This window comes from Osmerus mordax, chromosome 24, assembly GCF_038355195.1.
Source record: "Osmerus mordax isolate fOsmMor3 chromosome 24, fOsmMor3.pri, whole genome shotgun sequence".
Lineage (NCBI taxonomy): Eukaryota > Metazoa > Chordata > Actinopteri > Osmeriformes > Osmeridae > Osmerus > Osmerus mordax.
The window spans coordinates 1,170,990-1,196,191 of NC_090073.1; the positions used below are offsets into that span (position 1 = coordinate 1,170,990).

The 25,202-nt window shown below is 42.6% G+C and overlaps 1 protein-coding gene across 4 annotated transcripts in view; it reads left to right on the forward strand.

The window, feature by feature from the left end:
* msh3 (mutS homolog 3 (E. coli)) overlaps positions 1-24,692 on the forward strand; it is a 61,167-nt gene extending 36,475 nt beyond the window's left edge. For 2 of the 4 annotated variants that reach the window (XM_067227885.1, XM_067227886.1), the window contains exons 15-24: positions 431-599; positions 3,059-3,123; positions 3,333-3,449; positions 3,661-3,768; positions 4,146-4,257; positions 4,678-4,835; positions 13,778-13,964; positions 17,720-17,846; positions 18,892-19,060; positions 24,392-24,692. In XM_067227885.1, coding sequence (XP_067083986.1) covers positions 431-599; positions 3,059-3,123; positions 3,333-3,449; positions 3,661-3,768; positions 4,146-4,257; positions 4,678-4,835; positions 13,778-13,964; positions 17,720-17,846; positions 18,892-19,060; positions 24,392-24,470 — 1,291 coding nt within the window. In that variant the 3' untranslated portion in view covers positions 24,471-24,692. Of the gene's footprint in view, positions 1-430; positions 600-3,058; positions 3,124-3,332; positions 3,450-3,660; positions 3,769-4,145; positions 4,258-4,677; positions 4,836-13,777; positions 13,965-17,719; positions 17,847-18,891; positions 19,061-24,391 lie in introns of those variants that run through there. The other 2 variants (XM_067227887.1, XR_010874759.1) reach the window with 2 other exon arrangements.
* Positions 24,693-25,202: the final 510 nt, after the last annotated feature.

Consider the following 25,202-nt stretch of genomic DNA (forward strand, 5'->3'; position numbering starts at 1 on the left):
TATATGAGTGGAGCAGAGCACCATCGGATTGGTAGCCCAGCTCATCCTATTCAACCAGGCTGTTTTTCATAAGTTCTTGGCGAATGAACTGCAGGTGCCCTCTTATGTAGGGGGCACATGTGTTTTTGTGTTTCAGTGATTGGCTACGTGAACGTTAGGGGTAAACCAACGGGGCTCCGCTCCACTCCACTAAAGTTATCTCCATAACCATTGTTACCTTGTGTGCACTGGTTGTTACTGATTGTGTACTGGGTGTATATTGTGTGACTGGGTGTTACTGGTTGGTACTGCTTGTGTACTGAGTGTGTACTGGTTGTTACTCTTTGTATACTTGTTGTGTACTGGGTATGTACTTGTTGTGTGTTGGGTGTGAATGTGTATGTACTGGTTGTGTACTGGGTGTTACTGGTTGTTACTGGTTGTGTTGCAGGGCAGGGGATAAGAGGGAGCTTTTTTCAGATCTGACTGGGTTCCCAGTGCTGCAAGAGCGTCATCAGCAGATCCAGGAGGTTCTGACAGACATACTGGACCACCGTAGGGAGGTCCGGCTCACACTCAAAACGCCCTCACTGGACTACATCTCGGTCTCTGGACATGAGGTACCTACCTATGTGTATGTGTGTTTGTGTGGGTGCACTCGTGTGTGAAGGCGTGTGTGTCTAATCTGGCACAAAGTCAAGGTGCCCTAAACAAAAATACAGGGGGTGGTCCGCCCAGTGTCTTACCTAGGGTGAGACACCTAGGGACAAAAGTATTCTTAAGGGTGGAATGTAAGCCCATGAGTGTCTTACATATGCATCCTATTATCCCATGTGCATTCCCCTTCCCCCAGGGTTAAACAAACTGTGGGATTAAACAAACTGTGGCAAACACTGAGTACACTACACAGTTCAGCACAAGGAGAGGTACTGTATTTCTTCGATTAAACGCCTCCCTCAAATAAACGCTGCCCTCGAGTAAATGCTGCACCAAAAAAATCAGAAAACTGTTATTTAATTGGTTAAATTAAAACATTGTTTTTATTACAGTACAAGTAAATCACAAGTGTATAATTCCCTCAAAGCACTGGCAGACACAAGTGGCTTTCTTGCTACAGGTTTGAAGCTTCTTCTCCAAATCCACCGTGAAAACTAAACCCACAGTATAACGAGAAAATAAAGACCACATTAGCCTAATATGAACATACAATGACATGCGCAGCATGTAAATAACGTTAACCAAAGTAAAATACAGACACAAAACAACATACCTCGGGAATAAAGGTTTCCTTAGATCGCTAACATCTGATAACAACCTTAAACTTTTATCGGAGCATTAAATGGTCCGTGCTTCCAGGGTTGCCAGGTCTGTGTGACAAAACCAGCCCAATTGCCAATCAAAACCAGCCCAATTGCCAAAAAAAACAGCACAATATCAGAACTCAAAATATTTTCCTGCCAAACCATATACACTGCTTTTAAAGTCCAACAGCATTGCTATCATTTCCAAATGTATTGTAATATCTACAAAGTAACACCAAATGTTTAGTATACCAGCATTAAAAGGAGTTTTCAGGAGGTTTTCTCAGGAGACTGTATTAGTATTAAGGCCGAATTATGCTACTTAGTTTTACAAAAAACGGACACATGGGAACGCCCCTCGTCTACGTGGAACGCCCTCTCCGAGCTCTCCGGGAGCCCTCGGAGAGCCCCAGACAGCTCGACGTGCACCACCTGAATTTACCACGTAATTTCGTATAGTTACGGATACCCCCTTTGCTGTGATTGGTTTCTTATTAAGAACCGCCTGCGTCAGGGCCGGGTTGCCGTGACCAACAAGACGAACAGAATCCTTTGACCGCCATTGCTGTAAGTTTTTATTATTCATATTTCAGCTAAACAGTACATGTAAATTAGCATCTGAATTAAAATGTGACGAGAAATGGGCAGTGTAGTTGCTGAAAATGTGCTTATTTTATTGATGAAACGGCTAATTTGTACATTTGCTCCGACTTTCGATAACCTAGCTAGCATCGCAGTGCAGCGCCACCTACTCTTCTGGCGGTGAATTGTTTTCAGCACCCACAGCCTACGGAGAACAATAAACAAAGTCTATCCGTCCGTATCCGTCCGACCGCTCATAAACGGATGTCGGAGTAGCATATTTCGGTCTTTTGGCACGTGAGCACAGTGCGTGTGTGTACGTGCTGATCTGGAGTCAGTTTGGTAGGATTTAGGTATAAATACATTATCTAATTTAAAATATGGATTTTTATGTAAAGATATTCATTTAATTTGCATGCAAAATAGGTCTACCCGAACCAAAAGTAGCCCAATTCCGCGGGAAAACCGCAGACCTGGCAACACGGCGTGCTTCGCTTGCTGTTAGCTTGTCGACTCTCTCACTCACAAGCGTTCCAAAAGGCCTTCAAAATAAAGGCACTGTACTCTTACTCACTTAATAATACTGAATGCAATTATATAATTCTAAATTATGACATTGGTTGAAAACAAATTATACATTATAATAATGTAATAGCGACAATTACATGTAGCCTACAGCCTACTATAGCGAGGTAGCTGACTTCACCACTGGCGAATTCTCCTTTCATCAACCCTAAGTTCGCGTGCTACAGATCTGTTGCTGGTGTTGAGTGCTTTCTGCACAGCTTTCTGTTTAAAAGCTGAAGTGTAAGAACGTTTCGGCATGCTGCTTCAGATTTCTACACAATTTAGACACGCACGGCTTCAATTTTATACTAGGCTTTGTGTTTGACCTTCTTGTCTATTCTTTGTTTGTCTATGGCCGCACTGCAGCTGCAATTCTCTAAATCTCTCTTACTAATTAAACGCCACCCTCGAATAAACGCCGCACCAAATATGATCATTGTGTAATACACGCTGCAGCGTTTATTCGAAGAAATAGGGTATTCAAAACACAGACAATACATTACCCAACAAATGTCTTACTAAACGGGGCAGACAGGTAATTGATCAGCTGTAGTCGCTGATTGGAACATTAAACAGAAAATTCTCCTCTGTTCACCCTCCTTTCTTTCCTCCGTCATCCCATCTCTCAGTTCTTGATTGAGTTGAAGAACTCCATGTCATCTGTAGTACCATCTGACTGGATCAAAATGAACAGGTGATTCATCCCCCACCCCTCACACACAGAAATAAAAACACGCAGGCATTCGCCTCCACACATACACATATGGTAAAACATATACGCTATCGAACATTTTCATAATTTGTTTCCAACCACACAGTACTATTACTCTGTTTTTCTGTTTAATTATGTCATTGCCCCTGTGTCTGATCATGCCCCTTCCGCTGTGTATGCCCCCCCTGCAGTACCAAAGCTGTGAGCAGGTACCACTCCCCCTTCTTAGTGAAGCGCTACCGTACTTTGTTGCAGCTCAGAGAACTGCTACTGCTCGACTGCCAGACAGAGTGGACCAACTTCCTGCAGTGTGTACACACACACATACACATACTGCTTTCTGCTCTACTAATCTATAATGTTCAATAATCCAAAGTATTTCCTTGTTAAATATTCTGTCCAGTCCAGTTTTTCTATCTTTTTCTTTTTCTCAACCTCTCTCACTCGCTTTCTGTTTTTCTCACTCTCTATTGCTTGTTCTCTCTCTCATTCTTTCTCCCCCTCCCTCCTTCTCTACAGTCAGTTTGGGGAGTATTATCACACAATGAAAAAAGCTATTAGTCACCTAGCAACCGTGGACTGTCTCTTCTCATTGGCTGAGGTGGCAAAGCAAGGGAACTACTGCAGGTGATGTGTGTCTGTAAACTACAGGTTATGTGCCTGAGTGTGTGATTGTGTGTCTACTGCAGGTAATGTCCTCTTACATTGATGATCACGGGTGTGAGTCTGTGTGTAAGTGTATATGTGTGTGTGTGAGTGTAGGTGTATATGTGTATGTCCGTGTGAGTTTGTGTGTGGGGGAAGGGGACAGCATGTGAGGAGGAGTGGGTTGGCGCAGCAAGCTCACTGAGAATGCCAACATCTCTCTGACACCCACTGCTCTGAAGCTCCCTTCAAGTGTCTCTCTGTTTTTGTCTCCCTCTTTCTCTCACTGTCTCTTTTCCTCCTGCTGCACCATCCAATAGTGTGTGCGTATATGTAACAATGTGTGTGTTCTGTCTCAGGCCCAGGCTGAGTGAGCAGCAGCAGATAGTGGTGAAGGAGGGCAGGCACCCCTCCATAGACCTGCTGCTCGGAGAACTACACCAATACGTACCCAACCACACACAGTTGCAGGTACACGCACACACACAGTGACACACACACAGCTGCAGGTCCACACCTACTTAAACACAGACACACTGCTTCAGGTACAGACACACACAGTAACAAGTAAACACACCATTTTTGCAGGTACACATACACCTCCCACACACAGCACAGAGGAGAGTGCAGCTTGATCTTGTGAAACACAGGCCAATAGGATGAGGAGCCAAGCTTTCAAACCATACACTCAGTTACAGAAGTGCATACAAATACCTCACCCTCTCCTCCTCTCTTTCTATCCTCCTCTCCGTCTCTCTTTCATTCCCTAACTGACCTGCAAAATAAAAACACCACCTGCTCTAACTCCTCCCATCTCCTCTCCCCCTCTCCTCTTTTCTTCTTCTATCCTCCCCCCTCCCCTTTCCCCTCTCCTACCCACTCCTACCTTAGGGGGAGGGCCAGAGGGCCATGATAGTAACAGGTCCTAACATGGGGGGTAAAAGCTCATACATCCGCCAGGTGGCTCTGCTCAGCATCATGTTCCAGCTGGGTTCCTATGTCCCTGCGGCACAAGCTCAGCTCAGCATCCTGGATGGAATATACACCAGGTATACGCACCACATACACGTGCACAGTGACAGGTGTATGTTTTCATGTATGTGTGTACTGTGTCTGTTTTTGCCTGTGTACTTGTGTTTGTACGTATGTACTGTGTGTGGGTGTGTTCTCTACTGCAACAGACCTAATGAGGTCTCATAGATGTGTGTAATTGCAATGTTTTTGTGCAAGGTGGTGTCACTGGTGTGTTAGTGGATGTGTGTGTTTAAGGGGATGTGTGTGTGTTGATGGATTTGTGTGTATTACATTTACATTTAGTCATTTAGCAGACGCTCTTATCCAGAGCGACTTACATTAAGTACAGGGACATTTCTCCCGAGGCAAGTAGGGTGAAGTGCCTTGCCCAAGGACACAACGTCATTTGGCACGGCCAGGAATCGAACTGGCAACCTTCTGATTACTAGCCCGCTTCCCTAACCGCTCAGCCATCTGACTCCCTGTATGTGTGTGTTTATGTGTAACAGCTTGAACGTGCCAGTTTTGTCAGGGTGTGTATTGCTGTGTTTTGCTTATATGCGGTATGGATTTTGACTCTACCATGCTAACCGCGGTACAGCCTTCCAGAAATAAGATTTGGCACAGCCCCATTCAAACCAGCCACGGCATTAAAATTACCGTACGGAACTTTAACACAGACATTGCAATCAATCTACGCAAAGATCGCAAGCAATCTTCTGCAATTTATGCTAACATTGCAACAAATTTTCCGCATCCTCATAACCAGTAATGCACAGATCGAGGATAGCATTGTTTTCGTGCTGTAGCAGGTCAAGGGGTGTGGGGTTTCCACAATAACAAGTAGAATAAAACTTCAGCACACCCAGTCCACTTTCCATGTATCAGGGCACTTTAATTCATCACATACATCATTTTATTGGCCATCCCACAAACAATCAACCTCCCAACGAGACACAGCCTGTCTCGTTGAAGCAGGAAGTCCCTATATGGCTCGGGGGTGGATCCAACGGGCGGCCAGATACCTGCCCTCAATCACCACTCCCCTCACCTCTCCCTGCCGTCTGCCACAGTGTTTTAAAGTTCGGTTTCATTTGACACAACTTACGACATAGAGACATAAACGTCAAACATGCAGCATGGAAGAGTGTAGCCATGCAAGGAAGGAGGGGAGTCAGGTGGCTGAGCGGTGAGGGAATCGGGCTAGTAATCCGAAGGTTGCCAGTTCGATTCCCGGTCATGCCAACTGACGTTGTGTCCTTGGGCAAGGCACTTTGCCCTACTTACCTCGGGGGAATGTCCCTGTACTTACTGTAAGTCGCTCTGGATAAGAGCGTCTGCTAAATGACTAAATGGAAATGTAAGGAAAGATACCAGGTTGGTTGGAATTGTGAAAAGCTTGTTGTAGGCCAACAGAGCCATATAAGAATTTTTTATAGCTAGTTTTCTTCTGATCCCTTGAACGTATTGCTGAAAGCTACATATTAGCTTTTCTACTGTGGCAAAGCACTGTGATGGTAGGAAAATTTCAACTCATGCGACAAACCTGCCGTACCCCATCAAAATCCGTCCGAGTGCGGTAGATTAGCTGCAGCTGTGCGGATTACATTCTCTCAAAACTAGACATTTTAAGAAAAACTAATGTTGTGATATATAATGTTACCGTCCGTGCTTCAAATTATACCGTGATGTACATTTTAGGCCCTAATGTGTGTGTGTATGCATATGTACAGTTAGGTCCATAAGTATTTGGACATTGACACAATTTTCATCATTTTGGCTCTGTATACCACTACAATGGATTTGAAATGAAACAATCAAGATGTGCTTTAAGTGCAGACTTTCAGTTCAGTTAAACGCGTTATTAACGGCGTTAACGCAAACCCATTTTAACGGCGTCAATTCTTTTTATCGCAAGATTAACGTTATTTTTGGCCTAGCAAACTTTGTAGTTTTTTTCACATGCTGTTGCAACAACTACTGACGTTAGAAAAACTACAACACCACACCGGATCTAGCTAGACCGGAAACAAAACAACAGGCACGCTGCACACACTTGTTTGGACTTGCGAGCCGGCTAAAGAGTAGTAGGCTAACAGTGCGTTCACACTGCAGCGTTTTTAAAGCTCTGCACCGCTTGCCTTAATACAGAGTTGTAGTTCTCTAAGGTCACTGTTGTAGTCATGACCAAGCGTGCAGACTTGGGTTCATGTACTCACAATATCGATAAAAATACAACTTTTACACAACATTTGTGTAAAAATACAGAATGTTTACTTGGGCAAGATTACAGTAGAATACATGTTACGCCACCAGTCACTCAACCAGTCGTTTGTAGGCTGGGCTAGCAAGCTAGCAGTTACACAGAACAATCACGCAATGTGACCAGACTGAATTTAAAAATATAAAAACACACTAGGAACACTGACAACGTTGGAAACCCTACAACATGCATTATTAGTTTAATGTAATCTTTAAATTCAGGCTCGTCACATTACGTAACTATGTTCTGAACAGAACTGGGTGTGCAGACACATACGATAAGTTTCTCCTCCATCTTGAAATTGTAAAACCTAGAAATGTTTACCATGACCAACAGTTGCTACGTTACAAGAAACCAATCCGATTGGCCAACGCTAGCGTTTTCACGCTCCTCATTTACATAAAGTTGAGAAAATCCAACTTGCAATGCTCCTCTCCGCTCCGCTCGCCTTCCCACAATGCCCTACGCGAGCTCCGCTGCAGTGTGAACGCACCGTAACGCCTGGGACACACTGGCTGCGAAGCGCCTGGACGCGCAGCGCCACGATCGGCTACGACTGAGCAAAAGCTGTTCACACCAGACACGCATTTCTCCGCCCCGGTCACCAAGCCTTTCTCTGCTACTCTGCAGGGCTCCAGACTAACTTTTTTTACTAGGAGCACCGTAGCCCCTGACTGAAATTTTTTGGAGTGCAAGCAGAAAATTTAGGGGCACACCTTTAAAATCGACCTGCAATGCAATTATTAATGTAACTAGAGAGGGTACAATTTCTGGGGAAATTGTGGGGTGTGCTTACGTCGGTTGCAGATGGGTCATTTTTACAACTGATATACAGCGACGCACCACACAAGCTTGAGTTTAAATACATTATCTAATGTGACATTACGTACTGTATGCAAGTCTTAGCTATGCCCTAAATGTATGATGCACTTATCAATCAGTCCTCCTAGAAGGGGCGATTTTAGACCCTTTTTAGGAGTGCTCAAGCACCAGTGTGGTTGGTCCCATTTCATAACATGAGCCCCGAAAGAAAGAAAAAAGGCGGCACTTCCAGGCGCGTCGCAGCAGATCGCAGGCAGTGTGTCCAAGACGTTACGTTACTTTTTGAGTGGATGGCGAGCGTGAGACGCCGAAATGGATGCCAATAAGATTCTGAATGGAAAGTTTACTTTAAAAAAGTTGCCAAATGGTTCCATTGACAAGACCAAAGTGATCTGTGTGTTTTGTCGTTGTGAGCTATCATCGCAGCACGTCCAGTCTGAAATACCACTTGATGGCCAAGCACACAGCTGATGCAAATTCTCCGCCCCCTCTTCAAAGCCAGGCGATTGCAATGTTGTTTTCAATAAAAATAAAAAACATTTGCACTAAGCAATCCTATCCACTTTTCCATGTTGATAAGAGCATTAAAATGAAAAATAATGGGACAAAAAGAAGTCAAGGGACATTTAGAATAGATAAAAATGGTTGATTAATTGCGATTAATCACGAGTTAACTATGACATTAATGCGATTTAATAGCGAATAAATATTTTCAGCGTTTGACAGCACTAATTTAAACTCAAGCTTGTGTGGTGCTCTGTCTTCAATGCCACAGCCTAAACTTTATGTCAAATGAAAGGTTTTTCATTTCCGGCGCATTCAAACAATCCCCTCAGTGAAGTTTGGCTAGCAACAGCAGCTAGGCCAGCTTGCTCATAGCACAATTTCAGCTTCTCCACGCAGGGCTCTACTGAGACCAAATGGTCACATTTGGCATTGTTACTGACAATGATCGCTTCCAGCAAACTTCTTTTGAATTAGGTTTGATATCAGTGCATAACACTACTTGCTTTGGAGACATCGATATACGTAACCATAACTAAGTGGTGTCTCATTTCATAGGGCTATGTAGCCCTTACCCCTCAGTTTCGAGACACAAGGGCTAGGGGTAAACCATCAACATCTTTAACAAGTCCAGTCTCTGAACCGGACGGCTAACCCTGCCTGACCTGGTCTGTCTCAGTCAACCATCAGTGGTTGTGGTACTGCTTGTGTCGACTGCTGTAGGGCCCCTCCTTGGGCTCGCCAGATGACTGCTCAGGTGTGAGTCCAGTGTCCCTGACGCTGCAGTTCTCAAGTCTGGCACCACCTAAAGGTGGCGACGGTTGCAGCGGAGTATTGCGCCCTGCTCCATCTCGATGAGGTAGGATCTGGGTGTGATGCTCTCACCTTTCACCACGGCTGGGGTGACCCAGGACTTTTGTTTGTCTAGCCTGGTGAGGATGTGGTCTCCTGGCTGTAGTGGTGGAAGGCTCCTTGTTCCGTGACGCTGGTTGTAGTAGTGGGTTTGTTTCCTTTTTTCAGCCGCATCCTTGGCTGCAACCTTCTGCTTTCTGGGCCACCTGGGTTGCAGGTTGCTCTCATGGGGAAGTCTCTAACAGTGGGGTGTGCCTTACTTACGTGGTCGGGCCACCCGGACTGGATGTATCTGCTCACGGCTTGCAGTGTGTCATCAGCAGCGGTGGCATCTCTGATGCTGTCCATCTTCCACTCTGTAGCTGGCATGTTGTCCACGATGGATGCCACGTAGCATTCCACTTCTGTGTGCGCGTAGTCTTTCTCCTGTGGCTCTCCCACCCGACTCCTGGATAGTGTGTCCGCTGTCACAAGGGTTTTTCCTGGTGCGTACTCAGCCATAAGATTGAACCTCATGAGTCGAATCAGTAGTCTATGGCAGCGAGTTGGAACATTATCCAGATCTTTGGATTTCATCAGGGGGACTAACGGCTTGTGATCTGTAATCAACCGAAACCCCTCTAGGCCGTGTAAGTATTTTCCAAACCTTTCACACGCCCAGACACTTGCCAAACACTCCTTCTCTATCTGGGCGTACCTGGTTTTTGTTTCATCCAGGCGCCGAGCACAGTAGGCGACAGGCTTCCAGCCCTCGCTGTGTTTCTGCATCAGCACTGCCCCGATGCCGTAACTGCTGGCATCTACCATACTGTATCATAATGAGGACTATTGTTCTACTGACGAACGTTGAGAGCTCGCTTGACGATAGGGGACCCCTTAATCTGCAATTCATTGTTGCTAGCTCTAATCAGATGTACTAACTAGTAGGGGTGCAACAATTCAACAAGCCCACGGTTCGGTTCGGTTTTATGGGTTTCGGTTCGGTTAGCACATTAGGGGGAAAAAAAAACATTACCATTTCAGTGTTCTCTCTGTATTTTCGGTGTATTTTCTGTATATCCGGCGTAGATACCCCATCATGTTAGATGTATTACCGTTAGCACAGGGCTGCCAACTTTTCAAAAAACCTTGGAGTGAGATTTGGTGGGGCCAACCCAAATTTTGCTGCGTTCTAATCCCTTTCAATTTTTTTCAGTTTGGTTTGCACCCCTACTAACTAGGTTTATAAGATAAGACTAACTTTGTATACCAACGAACACCAATAACTAGAACTAATTTGACAGACTATAAACCAACGGACTTCTGGTTATGATACACGTGCTCTCTAGCTAGCTACAGTAAAAGTGTTGCTTACGTTAGATACTAGACCTACAGTCTAGCTCTAACTGCATTTAGAATCTATCAAGCTATATCTTACGATAAACTTTAAAGTTGGCTATATAAAATGCTACTAATAAAAATTGCTAAGAGGTCTACTAATGTGTTGAAATATGAAAAGAAATCAGTAATTGGATCAATTTACCAGCCAAATTGCTTCGGAAACACTGAAAATAAATGGGGTTGAACGTTGGAAAATGTTTGGAACCATAGGTCACACGAGACACGCTTTACTTCCGCATTCTTCGATAACAATGGAAGTCTATGGAAGTGTCGCAACTCTTTTTCTATGGCTCTGGTTACCATCAATCTTAAACGCTTTTCCAAAATAACGTATACTTGCAAAATAACATATTTCCATTTCATTTAAATAACCAAAACAAAAACCAGAACATAAGTATCACTTATGCCTAATGGGCTAGTTCAAATTTGTATCTTTTACAAAAAAAACATTCAAGCATGGACGCTGCACGCATTGTGCCAGCCAATGAAAGTCAACAAACAAGCATGCACAACTTCAGAGGACGCAAACATTCATTGGAGTAAGCTGCTTTTGTTGGCAAGTGTAACTGTAAGCAAGCGTTAAGGATGTCTGAAAATAACACCAGTGGGGTTGATTTGCATGACAAAGAAGAATTGGTAAAAAAAAGTGGGCTCTTCTGTCGTTTGGAAATGGTTTGGTTTCAAGTTATCCGACATCGACCAACAAACAGTAAGCTACTCTGTAGGTTGTGTCGTCGAATTGTGCTAGCCAAAGGTGGAAACACTAGCAATCTTTTTCACCACCTGAAAGCCATGAATGTGCGCGAATATTAACAATCTACCAGAATGCGTTTTTTTGTTAGAATTGTAAAATTTGTATTGTAGGCCGTTGAAGAAGTCGAGTATTCAGCCATGTAATATTTTGTTATCTAACTCAATACAAATATTGAACTAAATGTTCTTGTTATCCCATAAACGTACTGCTGATATACATTTGAGGTCATACCGCCCAACCCTAATTCAAACCCCAATCCTTCAGTGTAAATAACCAATGCAGCAATGTTTTCTCCTACCAGTATTCATGAGTCAAATATTATATACATGCAAATACAGTTCATTCAATCATGTAGCACTGAGGGAATAGATACACCTCCTCCATGATAGTATGTGTGCATGTGCGTGTATGTATGTGTGTGTGTGTGTGTTCCTGAAGGTTGGGTAGCTCACTCTCCATCCTCTTCACGGTTGTTATGGAAACAGCAAAGGAAGTGGAATGTAAAAATATGTTTTAAACAGACTGTTAGCTTCAGCTAGGTTTCTCTTTGTTTTATAACAATCTTTCATATTTCCACTCCTCCCATCCTTATCTTCTCTCTTCAATTCTCTCCTCTCCTCCAATTCTCCAATTATTTTATTACGAGTCTGTGTCTACGGTACTTCGTGGGTTCTGAGGAATGATGCTGTGACCATCACAGGAGATACAAGAAGGAAAGACCATCTCAGAAGATAAAAGAAGAGAAAACCATCTACTAAGATCCCAGAGGACCATCTCAGGAGATACTGAAAGACCATTTCAGAAGATTGATGAAGACCAACCCAGGAAATACAGGAAGACCATCTCAGAAGATAACAGAAGACCATCCTATGAGATACAGGATGGGAAGGTCCTAGGAAAATCCCAGGAGTTAGAGATAGAAAAGATTATCGCTGGACAAGCAGGAAGAGAAGTGTTATGAATCCCTGGGTGGGCAGGGAAACATAATGTGCCACTGCACACGGAAACAACATACCAAGAATCAGGGTGAGGGAATGGTGGATGAGGAGCCGGACACAGACGCTGAACAACCGTGGTAGCGACAACGGAAGGGAGTTTTATTTCTCCACCCACAACATCACACTGTATAACACTAGTCTACAAATAATAATAGATGGGAGAAAGGGGCTGAGCAGGACCAAAACAAAGAAATCAAACATGTAACATCCCCACCCCTAACCCGTGCTCACTCCCTAGCACAACCCCATTCGATTAATCTGGCACACTATCAGGGCGCCCTAAAACCAAACAAAATACAGGGGGTGGTCCGCCCAGTTTCTTGCCTAGGGTGTATAGACAGAGGTTTTCCTATGGGTAGTGTGTAAGCCCATGGGCGTCTTACCTACATGCACACCCCCATCCACCAGGGTTAAACAAAATGGTGAAACACCGATAGTACACACTGAGAACAAAACATAAACCATACATCACCCAATCAATGTAGCAATAGTAAACAACCCTCCTTCCAACACAAGGGAGAACAAAGGAACTTAAATAGCAGGAAGTGAGCTCTGATTGGTGATCCGGGGCAGATGGGTAATTGATGAACAGGTAGTTTAGAGGTCACTGATTGGACCATGGACCATTCCACAGGAGGGCAGGACCTGGAACCCCTGGGAGACATGGACAGGACAGAGGGAGACAAACAAACAGTACACACAGTGACGAGCCATGGGACGTAACAAGAAGACCATCCCAGGAGATACAGGACAAGAAGACGAGAAGATAAAGGAAGTGAAGACCAACCCAGGAGTTACAGATAAAGAAAATTATCCCTTGACAAGCAGGAAGAGAAGACCAGGAGATACAGGAAGGGAAGACCATCCCAGGAGATACATGAAGGGAAGAAATAACTGAATGATGAACAGAGAAACACCTGGTTCTCCTCTTTTTTATCCCCAGTTGTATTTGTCCCCCAAATCGGACACACACATACACACACTCTAACTAACTGAAGAGATGCATAGGCACACTGCTCAACTATATGGAGAGCTGTAACCATGGTTACATGAATTTCAGTGTCTCATTGGGCAGTCTCATGAAAAGAACATGTTCAGCAGAGATGATGTGGACTGATATAGCTTTCAAAGAAACATAAGGGGACCATTAACCTGCTGTTGTGTGCATGTACATTTGTATGCACGTGTGTGTTTGTGAATGGCATACTTTCATACATACATACACACATACACACACCTACCTTTGGAACCGAAAGCCTGGCAGTAGTGTGAGTTATATTTTTAGAAGCAGGCAGAATGGAGCTGTACACTTGAGTTCTCCACAACTTCATGGCTCCACTCACATGTACACCTGATTTGTTGTATCTGCCATATTCTTGTGTTGCCCTCTGTTGTGATTTGTAGGATGAGGGCGTCAGACAACATCTACAAGGGGCGGAGCACGTTCATGGAGGAGCTGACGGAAGTATCGGATATCATCTCCCGGGCAACCGAACACTCATTGGTCATTTTGGATGAGCTGGGGCGGGGCACCAGCACCCATGACGGCATTTCCATCGCCCGCGCCACTCTGGAGCACCTCATCAGAGACGTGAGTCTGTCTTTCTGCTTGCCTGCCTGCCTGTCTGTCTGTTTCTGTCTGTCCTTTACTGTGTGTGTGTGTGTGTGTTAGAGAGAGTATGAGGTTTGGAGGCAGAGTCAGAGGATGGGGTGGGAAAGAGAGAGAGTGAAGGGGATGTGTGAAATAGAGAAAGAAAAAGAGAGAGGTAGAGCTTGTACTTACCTCCAGGGTTATGGTTTCCCTGAAAGATCACATTAAAATCCCTGTAGGCACCCCCCTCACACATACACACTGTTGCTGAGTCAACAGCCCCAATGGGGGTTTGATGTCAACAGCTCGCTAAATCTACAAGTTATGGCATCCAATAAAAAGGTGGGTGGGTGTTGGTATATGTTTGTGTGTGTGCTTGAGTGTATGTGAGAGAAAGAAAGCGTGAGTGTGTGTGTGAGGGATCAGGGGGTTTGTTTTGCAAGCATAGTGGAGACTCCAGAGAAACACTGACAGCAGATCTGCTCTGAAACACTGAAGAGAATTGGTAAGAGAATTGATCTGCAATGACCAGTAGTGTAATTACATATATGACCTGTCTCATTTGGGTCTTGTTAAACAGATTTGTTTAGACTGATGATAGATAATAAGCCGCATTAGAGGAGAGAAGGGGAGGGGAGGAGTGAAGGATTGGTCCTGGAGTCAGCCATGTGTGTGTTTGTGTTTTCATCCCATATGTGTTTTTGGACTGGCACAGGCAGAGCTCCACTGGGTGTTGCATGTCGCTGCATGTCTTCTTGGTGACAGAGCAGAAGTGTGTGTGTGTGTTTGTGACAGAGAATGACAAAGAAAAGTATTTGGTAAAAAAGAGAAATGCATGTGGTTGTCTGTTTGTGTATACTTGTGGGTGTGTTGGTTGTGTCTGGTGTCTAAGGTAATTTTTCCCTTAAGGTTACTGCTCAGGGTTGAATGTATTTATCAGCGCTCAGCCCTTGTAGTTCCTCGGGGGGACAGTGTTTATTGGTGCACTTGGGGGGACCTTGTTTTGAAGCTTCTGCCGTGTGGATTAATGGACCAACAGGTGTTCCTCTGGCAGAGCATCAAATACAGGACAGGGTTCTTCTGTAATTAGGGTTCCTCTGGTAGGACGGAACCTATTGGTATTGTTGGTATTATTATTAGGGTTCCTCTGGTAGGAGGAAACCTATTGTTTTTGTTAGTATTCGTATTATTTTTACTCTTCTCCGCTAAATGGCTCAATAGCTCGAAAAGTCCTCGACCCGATTTTTTCAAATTTGGCCCAATGATATAACAGGTCACTCACTACTCTCAGACGGCCCGTGGCCCACATACGCCCATAGGTGGCGCTATAAGCCACGTCCAAAGTCTACAGGATTTCCCCAGCGCCCCATTACTCCAAAATGCCTGAAAATTGGTATACTTGCCTTATTTCTCATAGGGAACAAAAAAGCCTCAAGGACCCATAAGGTCCGCCATGATGGATTTTTCTGTACAGCAACATATTTCAAAATCGATCTCCTCTTAAACAAAAGGTCACATAGACTTGAAATTTTGTTCAGATATGTATCATTGATGTATTTAAAAACTTTACTTAAGACAGTTGAATCAAATACAAAATGGCTGAAAGAGGTGTATTTATGTAAATGTGCACATTGCCTACATGTCTTTGTGTCAATAAATCAAATATAATTTTGACTGATGGTTTTTCAAACCTAATAGGGTTCAAGATGACATCACTCTGTAGTACCATAAACAATTTCACCTTGGTATGTCAAACTATGATTGAATTAGAGCAGTTTCAACTTTGGCTGAATCTAACAAGGCTTACCACAGGAGAAACAGCTTACTTTTTTATACAGTAACTGAACATGACAATATTCAACACTGAGAATAACTCAATGGGCTAGGACGGTGACCTGCAAAGTATAAGGTTGTAGGTTTGAATCCAGCCACAATCTTTTGGCCTGTCTTAATTTTGATTATCTGTTTAGTTAAACAGGATGACATCATTCTAAAATACCATGTGCAATTTCACCTTGAAATGTCAACCGTTTCTTAACCTTTGTCCCAAAGCTGACCATGGCTAATACTCTGCCCTTTCTATTCATACAATCTCAACAGTTGGTGTGTAGCAGAGAGGATAGAGAGACTGACTTGTAACCTTAAGCTCTTGAGTTCAAATCCCCATTCAGCCTATTGTTGTTGGCCGAACATGAAGTCGTTTTGCTCTCTTGTTGTCCAACTCTCGATCTTCTACAGTGTACATGTTTATAATATTTTGCCATTTTGCAGAGGAACCCGAATCGCTGCTTGCAGCTATATTTATGTTTTTATAACTGCCTTCTGGGAATGGTTTCAAAAAGACGTTGGAACAGTGACGTGGGATTTCCTTACATTCAGCCACAAAATGTGGAGAGTTGGGCAATGAACACTGATGTTGTGTAATTAGACCTGGCTTGCAAATTATGTTTATCCCAAATATGTTTGATGGTGTGTAGGTCAGAGATTTGTGCAAGCCGGTCAAGTTTTTCCACACAAAACTCTACAAAACATTTCTGTATTGATTCACACATGGACCAAACTAGACACATGTGAACCCAGCTGCAACAAATTAACAAACTAAAAATCTCACAGACACTTAACCAGGAGAACACACAAGGAAACACAAAGGACAGGGAAATACCATAAGAACTCAAACTGGGGTACGCCTATGGGTGTGACACCGATCATCCGAGCAATACACATTCCGCATTTCAACTTCATCCAGTCGCGTGTGAATATTTTGATGACCTTTTTACATATGAGAAAAATAACTATATGCACAAGTAAGCCTTTTCTGTATTCATTGCAAGCTGAAACTAAGGAGGATACTAATTTGGAATGAGATATCCAATAAGCTCACATAGGTGTCATGGTCAGGTGTCCACATACTTTTGGCCATATAGTGCATATAGTGCTCTCTCCCATTGTATCTAACACCCTGCACTGTTCTCTTTCTCTTCCTCCTCCTTTTCTTCCCTCTCCTCTTGCTCCTTTTCCCCTCCTCTTCCTTCTTTGCCTTCTCCTCTTCCTCCTTCTACTCCTTCCTTTTCCTCCTCTTCTTCCTCCTGCTTTTCTTCTTAATCGGTACCTGTCTACTAGCATTCAGTAGTTGTCATAGCTACAGCCCATCCTAGAGAGTTTACCTGTGAAGTGTTTAGGAGGCGGATGGTCTGAATAGACCATTGTAGAGCAGACAGCCTTGATGGAGGGGGGCTAAGACAGAACTAGTTGCCATGGTGAAATCTTCTGCTCTTCCCCAAGGAGAGGAAAGTAGATATAGCTTATATTGTTACCCCAGGAATTGCCCTACCCCTTCCTTGGAGTACCCTACTCTGTCCTGAGAGCTTTCCTACCTTTACCCTGTCCCAGGAGTTCTTCTACCCCACCGTCCCTGGTGTTAACCTAGAGCTACACAAGTGTTTTGTTGAGCCACACACACACACATTCGCACGGAGACTGCTCATCCTTCTGACTCGTGCTGATAAGTGGTCGTGGTGAAGATGGAGAGAAAAAGATGGAGTGATAATGAGAAACAGAGAGAAAGAAGGGAAGACTGATAGAGAGTGGGGAGGGAGGGTATGTCTGTCTGTGGTGGAGTTATGTGGTGAAGAGCTGCTCTTAATGTCTGGTTCCTGGGATACACACACGCATTGAACACACACACGTGCGCACAAACACACTTACAGACACCTGTTCAATCCAGTTAATCTCTGCCTCATCTCTCTCTCTTTCAGACAAAGTGCTTCACTCTCTTTGTGACCCACTACCCTCCACTGTGTGAGCTGGAGAACCTGTACCCTCAATATGTAGCCAACTACCACATGGACTTCTTCATTAATGAATATTCTGGCACCTCCCAAGGTGTGTGTGTGGGGGGGATGTCTTGAGAAATTCTCTCAAGAATAGTAAAACAAGGAAACTGGGGGGAAATTGTCTTTGTCCTCTCAAGATCAAGTGCTATTTATAGGGTTTTTAAGGGGTTTAGGGTATAACAGTGCTGTGCACAGACATGTTTGGGGTTAGAAAAGGGTACCCCTCTCATTATTTCTACAAAATGAAGTTACATATCGTAGCACATAATTTACTTACTTACAGATGTATTCATTTCAATACTCATACTCATGCAGATGCTTCATACAATGTTTCATGTCATATGTCTATAAGACCATAATTTATGATTTAAGACGAATGTCTTTAGCATTCACTATTTCTACATATATTACATGGACAGGCAATAACAAAGAAAACACATTGTGCATGTTGACCCTAACGCTTACGGGCTATTTGGAACATGGGAAAGTTTTTATGTTAATTAAGGTAAATAACCTAGAGGTAGGGAGGGGCTTATGTGGTGTCACAGATTAGATTAGAACTTAAATGCAGTTGTCAGGCATTGCAACACGGATTTAATTAAGAATCAATGTCATGGATAACATTTTTAAACAAAAATTCGAAAAAGAAATACCTAAAAAAAGTTAGGAAAAAAGGGCACTTTTTTAGTCAGAGGGCAGGTTCTTGAGAACTACCTGGGGTCTATCTGTGCACGTCACTAGGCTAGAATTACAGTTAAGGTTAAAATTACACCAAGGGTTGGGGTTAAGAGCTGGATTTTAACTTAACAAACTTAAAATATCGTTTTATTCGGTGTGTGAAAAAACGATCTGCTGGCCCAATTTATGAGCGGGCAGAGCGGCCCACCGGGAATTCTCCCGATGGCCACTCCAGGCCTGAATATTATTACTAAATGAGAAATATTTTAGGGGTGCTATCGGGGTGCTTTGGTCTTTCTTGGGGGTGCAAAAGCACCTGCAAGCCCCTCCCTAGTTCCGCCCATGCATATGAGTGTACAGGTTTGTGTGTTTCTTTGTGTCATTTGAGAGTCGTAAATTCAGTTTTTGTGTGTCAGATGGAGAGGTCAAGCCAGAGTTCATCACCTTCCTCTATCAGTTGACTGAGGGATCTGCTGGGCAGAGCTATGGACTAAATGTCGCCCGATTGGCTGATATCCCAGAACCTGTACTACAAACTGCTGCTCGCAAAGCCCACGAACTGGAGAACATTGTCAAAACCAGGAGGTAGCCTACACACACTCATGCACGTTTGCATGCACACACACTCATACATTCTAACGCGCCCACACACATTCGCAAACGGATGCACAAATGTTCCTTCTTTCTCTAGCTCTGTTAATGGAATGATCTCACTTGCTGTGGCCAGCATCATGCGAATGGCTAACAGCACCGTGACAGAGACTCTTAGTTCTAATGTCATGCTAAATGCTAACAGAACAGAGACAGAGCTACTGTAGAAAGAGTTTCTAATCTGTAGTTGAACACCTGCTGAATGAGAAAAGGTGATGAGAAAAGATGAAGAGAGAAGGTGTGTGAAAGAGAGGAGTGTACCCAACACCTCCAGTATATTTGTAGATCAGCATTCAGAGCTGTAACAGAGCTTACATGTGTCTGAATGAACACATACACTCACTCACATGTACACATAGACATACATACTTGTACACACACTATTCTGTCCCTGTCTGTCCAAGCTTAATCCTCTCCATATGAAGTGTTTGTATAGAGGTGTGAGGGGGAAGACTGATCAATATGAGTCACAGAGGTCAGTTACTTTCTCCTTTCTTTACCTCTGTCTACCTGTCTTTCTCTCTCTACCCTTTTGCCTTTATGTGACTGTTGTGGAATTTCAGCCAATGCATGCTATTTTAATTGATACACAAGTTAAGTGCTAAGGCTCAAACAGCCAATACAATTTTGATGAGTACATATCTGCAGACATGGAGGACATGCCTGCTACCAGGTTCTAGGTGTGTCCCTCAAAGCAACAATTATTTCAACAAGCTTTTATACACCTCCTTGTAGTGCTTTTTCAACAAAGGAGTTTCTTATATACTAGTGTAATAATTGGACCAATATGCTGTTCCTATTGGTCCAGAAGACGTTCTCAAAAGTTAATAAATCCGTTTATATACCTCCTGAAAGTTCGCAGAGGTAAATAAACGTTTTTACGGACCTTACGGTTGCCTTGGAGATGTAGCAACTGACCTTAACAACGTGGCATCTGCTCGGCAACAAAGTAGCCTAAATTGCCTAAAAAAACTAAAACAACCAAATATGGTTTTTGCACAGGTCCGCAAACGCCCCGCAATCGCTTCCCGTTTTAAAGAAGTATCTGTAGCAGACGGAAGACGAATTGATGTTGATATGTTGCCTTGGAGATGTAGTGACGTCACCAGTGCAAGTGCAGCTGATTGCTCTGACAACATGGCGTCTGCTCCAGATTCGACGTGTTTGATTTGGGATCTTCCCACGTATTGTTGTAGTATATAAGAAACCAAATGTTTACTCCTCGACAGGTCAGCAAACGCTTTGTCGCCTCGATTTAAAACGATTTGTTTGTAAACCTCGACCTACGGTCTCGGTTAACAAACGTTTTAACAAATCTCGGTTTACAAAGGCGTTTGCAATAAACATTTGCAGTTTGGCACCCGACTGTACATATTGTCATCTCAAACAGCCCAAAAGTCACAGTTTTTCAGACGCAATCAAATGGTTTACTGTTTTTGTCTTGTGGTCTCTTTGTCACAAGTTAAACACATCCGTTGAAACAGTGGTCTCCTTTGTGTCATCAGATAATCACATCAGCAACAACAGTTAGTCTTGGCCAAAAGTATTGGCAGTGACATACATTTTGTGTTTGCAAAGTTTGCTGCTTCAGTTGTGGCGTTGATTCACATTGTTTCTCGATAATTGTGCAGAGTGATCAGATGTATTTTAAATAACAGCTTCATTGGCCCAAAAAATTAACAAAAACCCACATTTCACTGTTTTTGGGGCCTGGCATAAAATAACTAGAGAGGGTACAATTTCTGGGGAAATTGTAGGGTGTGCTTGCTTGCGTCGGTTGCACAGGGGTCTGTATATTTTATATAAAAATGCATCGGGCCTACTTATTATTTATAAAGATTACATAGATTTAAAAGCATCTTTTTTTTGCTGCTCATTTACAACTCAAAATATGAGTGAAGTGTAGAATGAAATATGATGTCTTCTCATTTCCCCTGCAAGAGGCAGCTGACAGGCTGAATCAAAACGAATACATTTGGCAGACCGGTGTACAAATGGACCTAATCTCTATGACTTAAACGTCCTTTTAAGTTGTCCCTTCTCGTGATATTTTCAGGCATTTAGACTACTCATATTGCATTCATTCATTAATAAAGAACCCCCTTTTAAGATTATTCTACGACTTTACCGGCAGAAGATAGAATCGCGATTCAAACAGTACCATCTGCTAACTGAAAATATGCCCCCAAAAACGTAAATAAGCTTGACATTTATTTAGTGGAAAATAGCTCATTCATAAAAAGCTCACTGGTAGCGATCATTGTCAGTAACAACTCAAAATGCGATATAGCCCTGTGTGGAGAAGCTGCCCCGGTAAATTCTACTACTACAGTACAGTACTAGACTACTGCTGTGTTCGTCTTGATAGCGATTGCGTTGGTTGAATTCGATTAAACGTTCCGTTGTACGGTTTAGGCTGAAATTAATTATTTTCATGAACAGATTGACAAAGTTTAGGCTGTGGCAATGAAGTTCAGGTTAGTAGTCAGATAGTTTCCCTACTGAAAGACTTTTGAGTAAGGGGAGTGCCGAACATGTTCTGTTGCCGTTTGACTTAAACAGCTGTGTACTGTAGCTAGATGTTTTTGTAGTGTGTCTCGCGTAAGCTACAGCGTTGCAGTGAGCTACACTGGTTTGAAACCACAGGTAATGGTAATTTCACCAACAAATCGTTTTCTAATGTCAGAATAAATCCTACAACGAAAATGTATATGTGAGGAATGTTTATTTTAACGATTGAAAACAGATAACGCTACATCATAGACCACTGTAGTATGTGTTGCCCGGGAAACACAGGCTAATGTCATGATGCTAATACTTCAGTGAAATAGTAGACTACTGTTTCCGAAAGTAGATGTACTTCCTTAATAATATCAGCTTATATTGTACATTACACATCACAATTGTGTGTCATATCACAAAGTAAAATGAGTAAATAGTTATCACCCTGGCCTCTTTTCTTGTGGCGTTTCTGCAGCTGCCTTGCAGTAAAGCTATAGTTAGCCTAGCTATCCCCCAAGTTAACAGATGTGAAACGAATGTTCTGGCAAAGGTAGTCACGCGTGTTTTCGTGACGTTAGTGACGCAGTGACGTTAGTAACGTCAGTGACTGTGGCTAGCAAATTAGCCACCGTTAGCTTCACTTTTCGCCACAAAAACTTAACTTACGCTTAAACCATGCAACGGAACGTAAATTCCAATAGAAGCAACTCAATCGCTACCAAGACGAAACTTTTGACACCTACGTTGTCTATGTAGGCCAAGTATTTACTGAGTTTTAGGGGGGCAAAAAGAAATTAAAAAAAAAATAATAATAATATATATGTGAGAGAACAAAAGTTGTGCTCTCGCCGAAGGCTTGAGCACACCCAACTAGCAAACATAATTTCATTGATGAGGATGATATTCAAGTCATCATTAGCCCATGGGAAAGTGTAAACAAGTTCTAGTCAGGTTAAATCACTATCATTCTAACTGGATTATCAGAGCATATTGATTGCTATAAAAGGTAGGACTCTATGCATATATTGAATGTTCTTGCCAATAAAAGCTTTTAAAATACAAAATACGTATGATTGTTTTCCAATATGCCATGGAAATGTGAAAAAAATAATCTACAAAAACTGAACCAGCAAACTTAGCAAAACACGATACTTTTGGCCACGACTGTAGACGGTATCAAAGGACTAAATTGTAATGACTGTGATCTGTCCTCAGAGCAATATTTCAAACATATATAAATTATGACATATACAGTTAGGTCCATAGGTATTTGGACATTGACACAATTTTCATCATTTTGGCTCTGTATACCACCACAATGGATTTGAAATGAAACAATCAAGATGTGCTTTAAGTGCAGACTTTCAGCTTTAATTTCAGGGTATTTACATCCAAATCAGGTGAACGGTGTAGGAATTACAACACATTTTATATGTGGCCCCCCCCTTTTTAAGGGACCAAAAATAATTGGACAAACTAACATAATCATAAATCTAATTGTCACTTTTAATACTTGGTTGCAAATCCTTTGCAGTCAATGACAGCCTGAAGTCTGCAACCCATAGACATCAGACGCTGGGTTTCGTCCCTGGTGATGCTCTGCCAGGCCTCTACTGCAACTGTCTTCAGTTCCTGCTTGTTCTTGGGGCATTTTCCCTTCAGTTTTGTCTTTAGCAAGTGAAATGCATGCTCAATTGGATTTAGGTCAGGTGATTGACTTGGCCATTGCAGAACATTCCACTTCTTTGCCTTAAAAAACGCTTTGGTTGCTTTCGCAGTATGCTTCGGGTCATTGTCCATCTGCACTGTGAAGCGCCGTCCTATGAGTTCTGAAGCATTTGGCTGAATCTGAGCAGATAATATTGCCCGAAACACTTCAGAATTCATCCTACTGCTTTTGTCAGCAGTCACATCATCGATAAATACAAGGGAACCAGTTCCATTGGCAGCCATACATGCCCACACCATAACACTACCTCCACCATGCTTCACTGATGAGGTGGTATGCTTTGGATCATGAGCAGTTCCTTCCCTTCTCCATACTCTTCTCTTCCCATAATTCTGGTACAAGTTGATCTTGGTCTCATCTGTCCATAGGATGTTGTTCCAGAACTGTACAATTGTCCAATTACTTTTGGTCCCTTAAAAATGGGGGGGCACATATAAAATGTATTGTAATTCCTACACCGTTCACCTGATTTGGATGTAAATACCCTGAAATTAAAGCTGAAAGTCTGCACTTAAAGCACATCTTGATTGTTTCATTTCAAATCCATTGTGGTGGTATACAGAGCCAAAATGATGAAAATTGTGTCAATGTCCAAATACTTATGGACCTAACTGTATCTATCAGCCACCACAGTCACTCAACTACCCCCATCCAATCTTTCTCTCCATTTCCCTCTCTTTCACGTTCATGCAGTATGCATTATTGGCATAAATCGTTTTGCTAAACAATTTTGCCAAAGCAATCCACAATGATAGGACAACACACTTAATTATCTTCAACCATATGATACCGTTTGATGATTGGTGATTTACCAAACGAGCGTCTAGATTTAATCTTTGGTACCCACTGGCTTGGACTGCATAGATATAACACCAAAATGAAACATCCATACAATATAATAATACAAGTAACTTTTTTGAAACGTTAAATATTTGTGTGTGTGTAATTACAAAATAAAATGCTCAGATAAAGAATAGTTTCAATAGGCTTGTCAGTTACACATGTTTAATCTCTCTTTCGCTCTCTCTTTCTAGGAGGACTAAGAAGCTTTTATCAGTGTTGAGCATCAGAGACAGAGAATCTCTTTTGGACTGGATGCAGTCAAACCCCTGATTACACTCACATGCTCTCACACCCATATACACTCAGTTAACTAATGAAGTGAGACATATTTGCTGCAGGGATGACTCTGCTGGCTTTCTGGGACACAAGGATTCACTGGAGGCCATCACAACTAACCTTTACTCTACAATTAACCTTTCTACTTTATTACTGTTGTACTGTAACTCTGTTCAATACAATTGCTTTGTTGATTAAATAAATAAAGATACAATATTTGAAACTATAATTGTGTTTTAGTACATTATACGAGCACACATTTAGAATAATGTGTGCCCGTGCCTGTGATGCAGCCGGCGATTACAGTTTTTATCGATTGCTAAGACACATTTCGTGAAACATTCACCCATTTTCTCAAAACTGTAAACACAAAACCTCATCTTCAAGCACTATTTACAAAACCTCTGAATCCTCTTGCAAAATGAAACTTTTGCCTCAAAACAGTTTTACCTGTGCTCAAAATCAAACTTTCGCCTCAAAACAGATTTACCTGTGCTCAAAATCAAACACTGCTCTCAAATCATAAACAAAGTGATAAAAATGACATACACTATCAAGCAGTCAGTAAACAATACACCAAAAATGCCTCTTCACTCAATTGGATAGACCTACAACCAATCAGAGCAACGTAGTATTTTGTTTGTTGAAAACAAATTCAACCCAAGCGCTCTTTGGTGATGTGGTTGATTACGTTACTGTTGATCATTTGTCCATCATCGTATAAAA